Genomic DNA, 12,804 nt, shown 5'->3' with positions numbered 1-12,804 from the left:
TGACACCTGGCTGTGCCCAGATGTAGCTCTTCCTGCCCTTCCTGGGTTTGCTGAGTTTCTCAACAGTCTCTGTGGATACAGGAGGCAAGGAGGTCCCCACTGCTGGAGTCTTCCTGCAGGGTTTTGCTCTGGATTACACTCGTGCCATCTGCCATCTACGGGGTGCTTTCTATGTACCAGGCACCACGTGTGTCTCTTTAAATCTCATAACAGGGGACACCTGGGTGGCTCAGTCGGTTAAGCATCCAACTCTTGACCTTGGTTCAGGGCACGATCTCACGTTTTCGTGGGTTCAAGCCCTACGTTGGGCTCTGTGCTGAGCCTGCTTGGGATTCTCTCTCTCTCTCTCTCTCTCTCTCTCTCTCTCTCTCTCTCAAAATAAATAAATGAACTTTAAAAAATAAATAAATAAATCTCATAACACACTTATGAGGTGGCTCCTCTAATTGCACTCCCTTTATCTAACAGACATCAAGGCTCAGAGATGCGAGTGACCCACCCAACAACATGCAGCCTGAGCCTCTCAGGATTTGCACTCCTGCTTCTGCAGCATTACATCACAACCCACAAGGGCAAAATGAAACAACCAATGCCCTTGTCTCATCCCGTCATCGCCCCCCCAAACACCTGAGAATCCTGGCGGCCTCCTGCCCACAGCAGCAGTTATGTGAGCCAGCCAGCCAGCCTGTCTGTGCAGAAGTAACTGGATGGACAACAGGTCCCCAGATGTCAGGAAGCCAGTCCAGCGCTCTTTGCCTGATTTATCTCAGAGCAGTGGGCCCAGCGTCTTGGGGCTTGCGACCCTGTGCCAGGGCTGAAGGCTGCGCCCGCCCTTCTCACTTCCACTTGTCCTCCAACCGACAGACTCAGCCCCAACCTCTGGCAGTCACGCTGTTAACTTGTGGCTGCTCTGGCTGTCACTTGTGCACAAATTCTACCTGGTCCAAGCCCTGGGCCACACCATCTGGTAGCTGGGTCCCCAGCTCATCTCCCTGGTGGGCTCATCTCCCATGTGCATGCCTTCAGGCCTGGGGCTTCCTTACCCAGTCTCTCTCAGATCCAGAGTCAAGCTCGACCCAGGCCTATCTGAGATTCTGCCATTGTGGACACAAGGCCTTGGTACCAACCATCACCCGACATTCAAGTACCCCCATCTCTCCTGACGTAGGGCCGGCTGGGTCAGCTCAGCCCACACATGAGAACCCAGACACAGATAATCACTCCCATCTGTGCAGCTTTCCCAAAGCACTTCCACATGTGGTAGCTCCCAGGTGGGCGGGCCATCGGCTGTCCCATCCCCTGCTCACCCCTGGTCATGATAAACCTGGCTCTATGGGCTGGCCAAGGGGTGCTCCCTTCCCCTGTTTCAGCATGTGCACCCTCCTCAAGCTGAGGGACATCTCCTAAGAGAAAGAGAGAGGTCCTTGGGCAGGGTGGACAGGTCACGTTTGCCCTGACCGTTAGAGAGCGAGCAGTGGTCCAGAGCCTGGAAGGGTAGCTAATGTAAAAGGCATGGAATCAGGTCTCTCTGGAGCCGTGTGTTGACAGAGGCCAACACCCTGGTCACCTCAAAAAGGGAAAAGAATAAGAAGCAGCGCAAAGCCTCGGAGCCCAGAATGCCGACCAAGCCCCAAGCAAGTGTATGGGCAAGGATTTCTGTCAGCCTCCTCTCCGCGGGGACCCAACAGCCAGGCAGTCTTTCTTCACTGATCAGGGCAATGCAGGGCCATGCTGGGGACACAGGAGAAGGATTAAGGACAGACATAGATGTTCGAGGATGCAGAGGCAGGAGCAGAGGGCAGCTGAGCTGCTGGGTGGGAGGCAAGGCCTGGCTGCCTAACTGCGGGCCCAGGAGAGCCCAAGGAGCATGTGTTTGAAGCAGGAAGGCAGCTTCTCTGCCAAGAGCACAAAGGATTGGCAGGTAGAGAAACGTGTATTAAACCAAGATGCCAGGGGCGCGTGGGTGGCTCAGTTGGTTGAGTGTCCAACTTCAGCTCAGGTCATGATCTCATGGTCCGTGAATTTGAGCCCCGCATTGGGCTCTGTGCTGATGGCTCAGAGCCTGGAGCCTGCTTCGGATTCTGTGTCTCCCTTTCTCTCTGTCCTTCCCCGGCTCACACTCTGTCTCTCTCAAAAATTAATTAATTAATTAATTAAATTAAAACAACAAAAAACAAAATGCCATCTCTTACCCGACAGTCTCTCATAAATAAAAAGGGGTCGGTAGGACCTAGTGGTTGGTGGTGAGCGTGGGGTCGACCGTAACCGCCACCTTTCAAGGGCGTTCCCAAAGTAGCTACTGGAGATAAAGTCACAAATAGTTTGTCCAGCAATCCCTCTCCTGGCACTCACTGTTCCAGAAATCCCCCATAAGTGAGGAAAGCCACAACGCACTTTCCATCGAAGGGAGAGAACAGAAGCCATCCACCTGCTCCTCAGCAGGCACACGGCTGCACAAACCAGCAGGCGGCCAGGCACTACTCAGCAAACCACCCAAGTGCCCACCACGGGCGCCAAACAAAATGTCTAAAATGTCCCCATTTTGGTTAAAAGGCATACTATTCCTTGCATCCCCTGCGCCCCACACACATGCACATACATCAGTGTGTGGAGAACAAAACCTCCGGAAGGATACGCACCGACTGTTAATTGTGGCTACTTCTGGAAAGTAGGCGAGGAAGAAGGGGATTTTCGCTTCTTACTTCACAGACTTCTTTTTAGTGTTCATTTCATGAGTTTTACAACAAACAGGGTGTTGCTTTTGTAATCAAAACAGTTTTTAAGAGAATGGGTGGACACTGAATTCACCCTGGAGCACAGCTTTCTGGGGGGCACACAGAATGGAAATCTTCCAGTTTCCTAAGCAGGCATTCGTGGGCCTCCGAAAGCCTGGACATGTTACCTTCTAACGCCCAACATACACTTGATTAGGGAACCACAGCCTTTCTGAGGGTAACTTCTGAGGCCCTTCTCAGGCACCCTCTTCCTTACAGGGCTGTAAGAATTCATTACCTCTTAAAGTGGCAACCACCACCCCCGCCTTGTCCTATAGGATTTCCTCCCGTGAATATTAGCTTCTGAGAGGGACCCAGCACTTCCTGCTGCCCTGGAGATCGATCTTACTGTCTATTGTGTGCTCAGCTTTACAGCTGAAGCAATAAAGTAATAAACGTGGGGTAGTGATCAAGTTTGTGTGATGTGCTAGCTATCCACTGCTGTGTGATAGATTTTGCCCCAAAACACAGCAGCTTACTTACTTATTACTTTGCAGTTTCTGTGGGTCAGGAATTTGAGTGTATCTCAGCTGGGTGCCTCTGGCTCAAGGAGTCTCAAGTGATGCAGTCAAGCCACAGGCGGAGGCGGTGGTCTCATCTGAAAGCTCCACTGAGGTGGCCTCTGTTTCCAAACTCATTCATGCGGTGGCCAGCAGGCCTCAATCCCTTGGCTCGGGGGACTCTCCACAGGACTGCCAAATACAGCTGGATTCCCTCAGAATCCAAGAGCCAGGAAGAGAGAACAAGCCTCCCACAAAGAAGGCTTAGTCCTTGAATAATCTGATCTCAGAATGGATGTCCCATTAGTTCTGTCATATTCTGTTTGTCAGGAACAAGTCAGTGCGTTCTGCCCGTGCTCAAGGGGAAGGGATGGCACAAGAACAGGAATACTGGGGAGCAGGGAGCACTGGGGCCATCTTACAAGCCACCAACCACTCAGAATCCTTCAGATTCTCCATTCCAATTATCTTAACTCTCCCTTTCCAAACCAGTGCAAGGAGGACATCCACGGTGCCAGATTAGTCCTGAGGATGGGGAAACTCACTAGCCCTTCCTCCAACCCAAGCCCCCAACCTTTGTCCTCCTCGGGGCTAGCTGGCCCGGGGCGGGGGGGGCCCCTCAGTCCCCCATCTCAAGCCCTCGCTACACAAAGGAGAGTCCCCAGAGACATTCTTTCTCAGTCCACTGTCCAGGTTTCCCCAGAAGGTAAAGACCTTTTACAGGGAAATATGGCATATTCTGAGGTTCGTGGTTGGGCACTGGGTCAGACGTGGCTTGGGCACTGCTATCACCAGTCCGAGGTGGCACCCCTAAGTGGTGAGACCTTTCACATGAGTCCTGTTCGGCTTCTGCAGCTGTGAAATAAGTTAAAAATAGTGCCTCTCTCAGAGGAAAGAGCGTCACGTCAGGAGGATGAAGTGAGATCATGCTCATAAAGTAAAGTGCTCAGTGCAGTGCCAGTCACATGTGAGAGAATAACCAAGAGTTGTCGTGATCACAACCATGAGCTTCAAATTAGAAACCCAGAGACCAAAAGGCAAAGCAGAACAGCCATCCTGAGGAGTACGCAGATTCCTGCTATGAAAACACACTTTCTCTGGCACAAAATGGGCTCTGCCCTTACCTCCTCCTTTTGGGGATCAGACAAAACTTCCTGACGCAGAGAAATGCTGACTCCAAGTACTCCCTGTGCCCCAGAAGGGACAAAGGTGACAAGGTGCTTAGCTGTGGGCAGCAGAGCAAATGCCACCCCCACCCCCCACCCCCACACGTGTTTTCCTCCCACACCGCTTCTCTCCAGGGAGACAGAGGTGTAAGACAGAGGGTGCGTGAGTTCGGGCTGAGTGGAACCCCAGCCAGAGCGTGCGATGTTGAGTCGCACTGGGTCTCCGCCTGGCATATGACATTGGCTAAGTCATAGGTCAAACTGTGGCTTTCCTCACTCACAAAATGGGTGTTTTAATAACATCCACTGGCTTTTTGTAAAAATGGAACCCGACTGTGAAGTCCCAGAGAAATGTGAATTTTAAGGTAACAAATTCATAGACTGCAAAAGTAAAGGCAAATTTCTCTTCTGGAAGGGAGAGATTTAAGACAATGTGCAGCTGACCACTCTACAAAATAACGGAAAAGGTTTCCTTCGTTTGGGATGGAGTTACCTTTGTGATTATTCTGTTGACTGAGAAGCCTGTTGGAGACGGGTCAGAGGGCAGCAGCTTATCCCCACTCGCTGGGCCCCCCAGGGGGTGGATGCCTCCATCTGAGGAAGGGGAAACTTGATCAAAGGCTCTCCTCCGCTAGCAATGGGAGGGCAACGGGTCGGCCCTGCCGCGTGTGGCTGTCTAAGAGGAGAAAGGGCATGGTCCAGGGGCTCCGGGAGCAGGCATTTCAGAATGCAGGCTCAAGCTTTCCTCTGTGGCACTGGCATCCCCGGATCCGTCCCGAACTGTGCTCCCTGGGGGAGGAAGGAGGAGCCTGGCTCCACACAGGTCCAGCTGCAGGGACTGGGTAGGAAAGGCAGAGATGCCGGAGGGAGGGATCAGGGGTTTGGAGCCAAGCAGCCAGCTGAGGCACCATGCAACAACCAGGATGGACCTGTGGAACAAGTGAGTATTCCTTGGGGATCCTTGGAAACACGTGGGGTGGGGAACTGAAAACAAAAAAGTCTGGATTTCCTGCCTGCGGAATGGAAATTTTTCAGTTGGGCATTAAAGGAAAGGACTACCCTTAGTGCTGGCAAACCTGGGGACAGCCGGATAAAAATGTGGCCACCCTGAACTGGGAGCTGGCAGACTCGGTCCTGGGGTGGCGGTGGCCACTGTGACCCATGTTCGAGGAAGCAGAAGTGCCAGTGACATCAGTCGGCCCAAATCCACCTGCCCTGTGTGGGTAGACTGAGAGAGCATGGCGCTGGCCCTTCCGTCTCTGCTGTAAGGGGAACACAACTCAAATGTTCACGCTGATTCGCAACGCCAAAGCACAGGGAAATGCCATGTGTCTCCATCGGGTGTAAGGGACAGGCTCACTGACAACTGTCTCATGTCTTTCCAAGGCTCTGCTCTAAAAGGAACTGTTTTTAAAAGGCCTTCCCTCCCCCTCTAGCAATTTCTCACATACAGTGATGTACCATGGGCTTCTTCATGCTCCCCTCTCTGGTCTTCCTTCCTCTAGCCTGGCCTCCTCGAAGCTACTCACACGCTGTAGGCAAGGCGGAGTGTGTCCAGTGCCAATCCAATCTGGCCAGGCCCTTGCCTCAAGCCCTCCGTGGCTCCCTACTGCTCTTAGGGGGATCGGGGCCTGAGCTCCCCACTCACGGTGTCTGGGCCCCAGGCCATCTCACCCCTCCCTTCCACTCCAGCTGCTTCTCACAACACCCTCCACCTCATTCTCTACTCTCCAGCCAGTTTTTTCCAACAAACATGTTTTTCCCCACTCCAGGGCTCTTGCACAAGCTGTTGTCTTTGTCTGGCATGCTCACCTCCCACCTCTTCACTTAGCTTATTCATTCTTTAGGGCTTCCCTCCAGAAAGCCCTCCCTGGCCCCCCACACTGGGGTGGGGCCCCCTCTATAGATGCTCCTTTGCCTTTCCCTTCATGGTGCTCAGCTCACTTTCAGTTTCCGGTTCACTCCTGCCGGTCAGGTCTGGGCTGTGGGTGCCACCAGAGCAGAAAGGGTATCTGTCTCATCCACCACCACCCATCATTCGCTGGTGGGCACCGAGAACACACCATCTAGCGGAGGGCTGGCACATGCTGCCCTCAGGCTCCAAGTGCAAGCCCCTCACTCCCTGTGCTGTTCTGGGGGCTTTGGGACACAGCATAAGTGCTTCTTTCTGAGAGTCCTTTTAGATACCCCACAGGTTAGGTCTCTTTTACGCTTGGAAACAACTTGCCTTTATTTTAAACTTCAGAGTCCATATTTGAAAACAAAGCCTTGCTTTATTTATGGAAGGGTTTGCTTGTCTGAAGGAATTCCTTAGGTTCTAGAAATTCCCTTCACATATCAGAGGCCAAAATCCATCTCCTATTTTCAGATAAAAACTGGGTAAATTTACCAAGAATGTCTAAATGTTCTCTCACAATTCAGAACTGTCAGAGTGCCTAATTTTTGTTCCTTGAGAGATCACGGTCTTCCAGACTGCCTATGGTTACCTTTGGAATCAGTTCTAAACCTTTGAAAATCCACTGCACTCTTAATTTCATGTAGCTATTTCCTGGAGGGAATTATAGGTAGTGAAAACCAAACACCCTCTGAGTCAGTAGAGCTGTTTAGAAATAAACGGTGCAGGCCATTCTTTAGTCTGACCTGGGTGTTAACAAGGAGTTGCTATCAGACAAATTTAAGCTGCAAATAATTGACCTAATTCTCACCACTCTTTTTTTTTTTTTTTTAATGTTTATTTTTGAGACAGAGGGAGACAGAGTGTGAGTGGGGGAGGGTCAGAGAGAGAGGGAGACACAGAATCCGAAGCAGGCTCCAGGCTCTGAGCTGTCAGCCCAGAGCCTGACTCAGGGCTTGAACCCACCAACCGCGAGATCATGACCTGAGCCGAAGTCGGACGCTTAACCGACTGAGCCACCCAGGCGCCCCTCACCATTCTTTTTACGCTTTGAAGTAACTGGGAGGAAACTTTTTGAGACAGTCTTACTTTTAAAATGTAGCAAGTTTTTCCCTCAGTGTTTTTTAAATTATGCTTCACAAGATACAGTGAGCCAAAGTGCGGCCAACTGGCCCTAAAATTTGCATGAGAAGGAGCTGGAATACACACGCACACAGTAGCAACTGCTACGTGCGGGTACAAGCAGACGGTCCCGAATAATCCCTGGAAACCAGTTGCCATAGAACCTTCCACACAGGTTCAAAAGAATTGTTATAAAAATAAACCCCATACCTGCCATTAGAGGCAAATATCTGCCGAAGCAGCATTCGAGGTCTCCAGCAATGCAGGCAACAAAGCAGCAGGAAATATCCGGGGCTGACCTGAAGTCCCTCCCAGAGAATAACTCCCTCCCCCCAAGGGAAAGACCTACAGTGAGGACTTTGCCAAGGGAAAAAGAAATGGTTTCAGACATTTTTTCCTATATTGTACTTTCCAGGAATTATGTAACTATTCCTCCTTCGATAAACAAATCCAGCCCCGGGACAGGTTGGGTTTCCAAGAGGGACGAGCACTGAAACCACAACCTGGCTGTGGGCAGGGTCTGTCCACGGTGACCAGATGGGCAGGTAGGGCCCAACTGCCCTTAGGGCGACGAGCCCACTGAGCCTCAGAAGGGGAATCTTGCTTCATTCTCTTCAACGGAACCGTGGTGTCCCCCCGTGGTAAGCCCGCGCGTGCCATCCTGAGAACAGAAAGCACATTGGTGTCGCCTCCTGGTCTCTCCCTCTTCGCTCGTATATATGTCAGGAGTCATTCTGATAGAGCAGGAGAAATGCAGCCCGACTGGCTGCGGGGAGAGGGAAGCGGCCATCAGGCAGGAAGGGCAGGAAGGGCAGGAGCGCAGAGGCTGGGCTCTCGGGGGCAGAGGCAGGAGGGTGGTGCAGCACCAAGGCCTCTCTCCAGAAAGGCACTCACCTCCAGAGAGGCACTCACCTCACTCCACAAGAGGCAGCTGAGATGAGGCCATCCAGGACAAGGAGGGCCGCGGCTCCAGAAACTGAGGGCCGACACAGGCAGTGTGTCCACCGCAAGGGCGGACCTGTCCTGCAGCCTGACAAGAGACATCGGGTGGCACACGAGGGACCTCTGGCCACTGGCCTGAGGAGGTGACTCATACGCTCAGTCTGATTATAAAGGACAGGGGATCAGAAAGGGGAGACGGTATCGGTGCGGTTTGCCCTCAGAAGCCCAAGACAGCACCACTGTGAGGTCCAAGAACAGAGAGTGCCGCAAGAAAGATTCAAGATAATTCATCCTACTTCATACGGTGTCTGATGGAGGCCACCCACAAGTCATAAATAGCAGAGGACACGCATGTGGCAACTGTAAGGGTAGAGTAGGAAAACAGTGACCTGGACAGTGGACGTGGGGAGTCAGGAGAGGGCAGTGTCAGAGCCTAGGGCTTGCGGCCAGACCACGGGGGCCAAGTCCTGGCTCTGCCACTCTCTAGTTATGTGACCCTAGGCGACCTCTCAGTGCCTGCTTATTCACCGGGCCATTGCGAGTGTTCACTGAGATCAGGCCATCAGCAAAACGCCTAGCAGAGTGCCAGACACACAGACAGCAGACAACAAGCAGCAGCTCTCATGACCACTCTCCGGAGTAGACAAGAAGCCGTCCTTAACAATCCAGGAGCATCTCTGCTAGTTGAACCAGTGGGCCTGCGCTAGACAACCCCCACCCTCAGACTATCAATTTCATCCCTCCATTGATCAGCCTCGGGCAAAGCGAGAACAGGTTTGTGAGCTGCGCATATCCACACACCCTCCTCCCTCTGAGATAGTGACTGGCAAGTCAAGTGGAAAGACACTGTGGTTTACAGTAAGCCGTAAGAGGAGAGCAAGGAAAGAATGAGAAAGCACGGAATGATGTTCAGTTCAATAATATGGCATGAAGACTAAACAAATGTCAGTGAGTGAAAGGCAAGGTCTCTCATCCTGGGTCCAACTAAGTGCAGTTCTCAAGGAACACACCTAGAACAAAGCAATCTAAAATATTCACACCCAAAATACGGTCACAGGTTTATAAAATGAACGCAAATAAAAAATAAAACAGATTTCACAGAATTAATGTCAGACAAAGAAGTAAAAGCAAATAACAAACAGAATGAAGATCACTTTGTATGGGACGCTTCACCATGAATTTGTAACTGTTACAAACTTCTATATACTAAATAATGTAAGGCAGAAGCTATTAGAAATGCAAGGGGAGTCCCACATATATTTCTGTCCTTGATAGACCAAGTTCTCACAAATTAGTAATTTAAATAATATAACGTAATAATGGGAGTAATTTGAGAGATTACACCTTCTTTTCTAGCAGTCGTGAAAGATTTACAAAAACCGATCTTATATTAAGCCACAAGACAAATATCAAACATTTTTTAAAACCTAGGAAGCATATCTGCCACATAGTCTAAACCAACGTAAAATAATTAGGGAGAAGACTTGTGGGGCGCCTGGGTGGCTCAGTCGGTTAAGCATCCAACTTCGGCTCAGGTCAAGGTTCCGTAAGTTCAAGCCCTGCATTGTGCTCTCTGCTGTTAGCTAGCACACAGCCCACTTTGGACCCTGTCTCCCTCTCTCTCTGCCCCTCCTCGACTTGTGTGCACGTGCACATTCTCTCTCTCAAAAATATTTTACAAAATGGTAATATTAAAGGGAAGACTTGTGATTTTAAAATCCAAAGCTGTTCACAGCAGTACAATACATGATGGCCCAAAAGTGAAACAACTCAAATGCCCATCAAATAAAAAAATAAAATGTGGCATATCCATACAGTGGAATATCATTCGACAACACGAAGGAATGAGACACCATCAATTGTGCTCCAACATGAATGAACCTTGAAAACCGGATACTAAAGAGAAAAACTCCAGTCATAAAAGACCACATACTGTACAATTAAATTTCTATGAAATGTGCAGAATAAGCAAATCTGTGGAGACGGAAAGTAGATTGATGGCTGCCAAGGGCTGGGGGGGGTGAGGCCAGAAGAGAGTTGGCCAGAAGGAAAAGGAGGTGACCACTAACAGTGCAAGGTTTCTCTTTAGGGTGATGAAAATGTTTCAAAATTGTGTTGATGGCCGCACAACTCTGTAAATAGACTACAAACCACTGACCTGCACATTTTAAATGGGTGGGACATAAATTACATCTCAATAAAGCCATTTGAAAACAAAAACAGAAAACTCAAGTCCTTAAAAATTAAAAAACCACTACTTTAATACTTGGATAAAAGAAAAACTGAAACTATAATCAGATTTTTTTAAAAAAAAAAATCACTGAGAACCCTATAACAAAGCAGGTAACAGCAATCAGAGCAAACTGTTTTCTATTTTAATTGTTTTCCTTAACTGTTTCCTTAAAATTGTCTTCCAAATTAAAGTGCTGAGAACAGTATTTATACAAATGAGCTACTAATTCGACCAAAGTAGTTAAAAGAAATAACAAAACAACGTAAGGAAAACAGGAGAAACGAACTATCAGAGACTAAAGCAGAAATTCCACATTTCATCAAATTTAGGACGTCATTATAACTGTTTACCAATAAACGATATTGCAATGCTTTGTTTGCCGTCACTTGAAAGATGCATCCCCACTTCGGAGTTGTTAAGATGTGGAGAGAAAGATCACATCCTAGACTGACAGCAGATAGTAAACTAGGAAGCAGAAAGATAATGCGGCCGATACATACAAAGTCGAATTCTGTGGACAGACCAACAGACATACCTCTGGCACAGCAAATTAAAAAAAGAAAGAGAAAACAAAAATGCAAACTGTCAGGAATGCAAAGCAAATACAAGCATTCATATACTGAAGGCTCAAAGTTACAGGAGAATATTGCATAAAACTATGTGGTCAAAGAAAATTAAATGAGGAGAAAAAACTCTATGCAAATAATTTTGAAAACTTGGGTCAAGTGGACAATTTTCTACTAAAATTAAATTTCCCAACTTGGCTTGAAAAGAATTAGAAAACAATGATCATGGAAGACACTTACAAGGTGTCAGAAATGTATCTCCAGAAAATTACACTAGAGCTCTGAAAATATTAGAGAGACAATTCTATGAAATCTTAAATTTCCTTGTTGATAATACTATTTTTAGGTTATAAAAAGATAGAAGTGGGTTTTTTTCCAGAAAATTAGCATAACCATGAAACCCAAACTGTAAAAAGTACTTTTTACCTATCAAATTGGCAAAGATAAAAAACTGAGAGAGAAAGGAAAAGAAAAAACCCGTGCACATGAAAATACACATTATTTGTGCATATGGGAAAACAGAAAATTTTATCTCCTTGCCATGAAAGTATAAGTTGCCACAGCCTCTGTGGAGAGCGTTTCAAAAACATACATAAAAAGGCAAATTTCTGCATACATTTTGACCCAATAATCGCACTTATAAGAATTCATTGTAAGGTAATAATCACAACTATATATGAGGTTTTTGCAACAAGGGTGTTCACTGCAACATTTTAATAACAAAATGGAGGAGCAGTCTAAATGTCCATGTCAGAAAGCAAATTCGAGCCCGACAAACCCATCCGACAGGACTGAGACACAATATAGAAATGCAAGTAATAACATTAAATGTTCACTGTAAACATGGATTTTTATACGCACCCAAACAAATGAAAGGGTATGATGGAAAACAGTGATCACATCTACATGGGATAACAAATGATATTAATTTTCTTCTCCTCCTGATTCTTTACAATGAGCATTTGCTATTTTCTAATCAGAGAAATCCATAATCATTATAATTTTGTTGATACAAATCTTATAAAATACGTTAATAATGCCCAGAAAAACCGGAACAGAGGAGTTTTGGCCTGAGCTCCCCTAGTTCAAGAGAATATGGATGAACCTGAAAGTCTCATGACCCTTCTGGGCTGGAGGCTGGGGAGGCTTGTGATTCACAGGTTACTTTATGTAAGAAGCAGAATATCCCTTGTTTCAAGGCTCTCAGCGAGGTTCCCATCCTTGGGAAGTATCAACACCCTGTTCCAATCTGAGGAGCTAACCAATTACCTCTTTATCCATGGCCCACACTTCTTCTGGAAATTTATCAACTAGAAACTGTAAAAACATCTTACTTGGCACTGAACAGATTTCTTAATAAATAATAAAGCCAATTCAGACTCCTACCTAGATAGGGAATACTTGGAACCATCTTCAGGCTTCGAATATATTCCCGGGTCCGCTTGTAATTATCTTCTTTAGACATCAGGTAGTCCAGTTTCTCAAAGGTTGTCTTGTCTTTTCGATTCAAAAGCTGGAGTGGAAAGAAAATAGAGAGTCTGAGACAGAAGAGAAATAAACCAGAAGAAGCTAAGGAAAAAGGGTAACTGTGCACAAAGACTGAAGGA

General features: G+C 47.9%; 1 protein-coding gene across 13 annotated transcripts in view; it reads right to left on the bottom strand.

Moving 5' to 3' along the window:
• The window catches only part of RALGPS1 (Ral GEF with PH domain and SH3 binding motif 1), a 311,034-nt gene that overhangs the window by 134,480 nt on the left and 163,750 nt on the right, over window positions 1-12,804 (bottom strand). For all 13 annotated transcript variants that reach the window (XM_078436478.1, XM_081790947.1, XM_078436474.1 and 10 more), the window contains one exon: window positions 12,584-12,710. In XM_078436478.1, the coding sequence (XP_078292604.1) occupies window positions 12,584-12,710 (127 nt within the window). The remainder of the gene's footprint in view (window positions 1-12,583; window positions 12,711-12,804) is intronic.

This window comes from Panthera onca, chromosome D4, assembly GCF_046562875.1.
Source record: "Panthera onca isolate mPanOnc1 chromosome D4, mPanOnc1 haplotype 2, whole genome shotgun sequence".
NCBI classification, from domain to species: domain Eukaryota; kingdom Metazoa; phylum Chordata; class Mammalia; order Carnivora; family Felidae; genus Panthera; species Panthera onca.
This window is presented reverse-complemented; position numbering and strand designations above follow the sequence as displayed.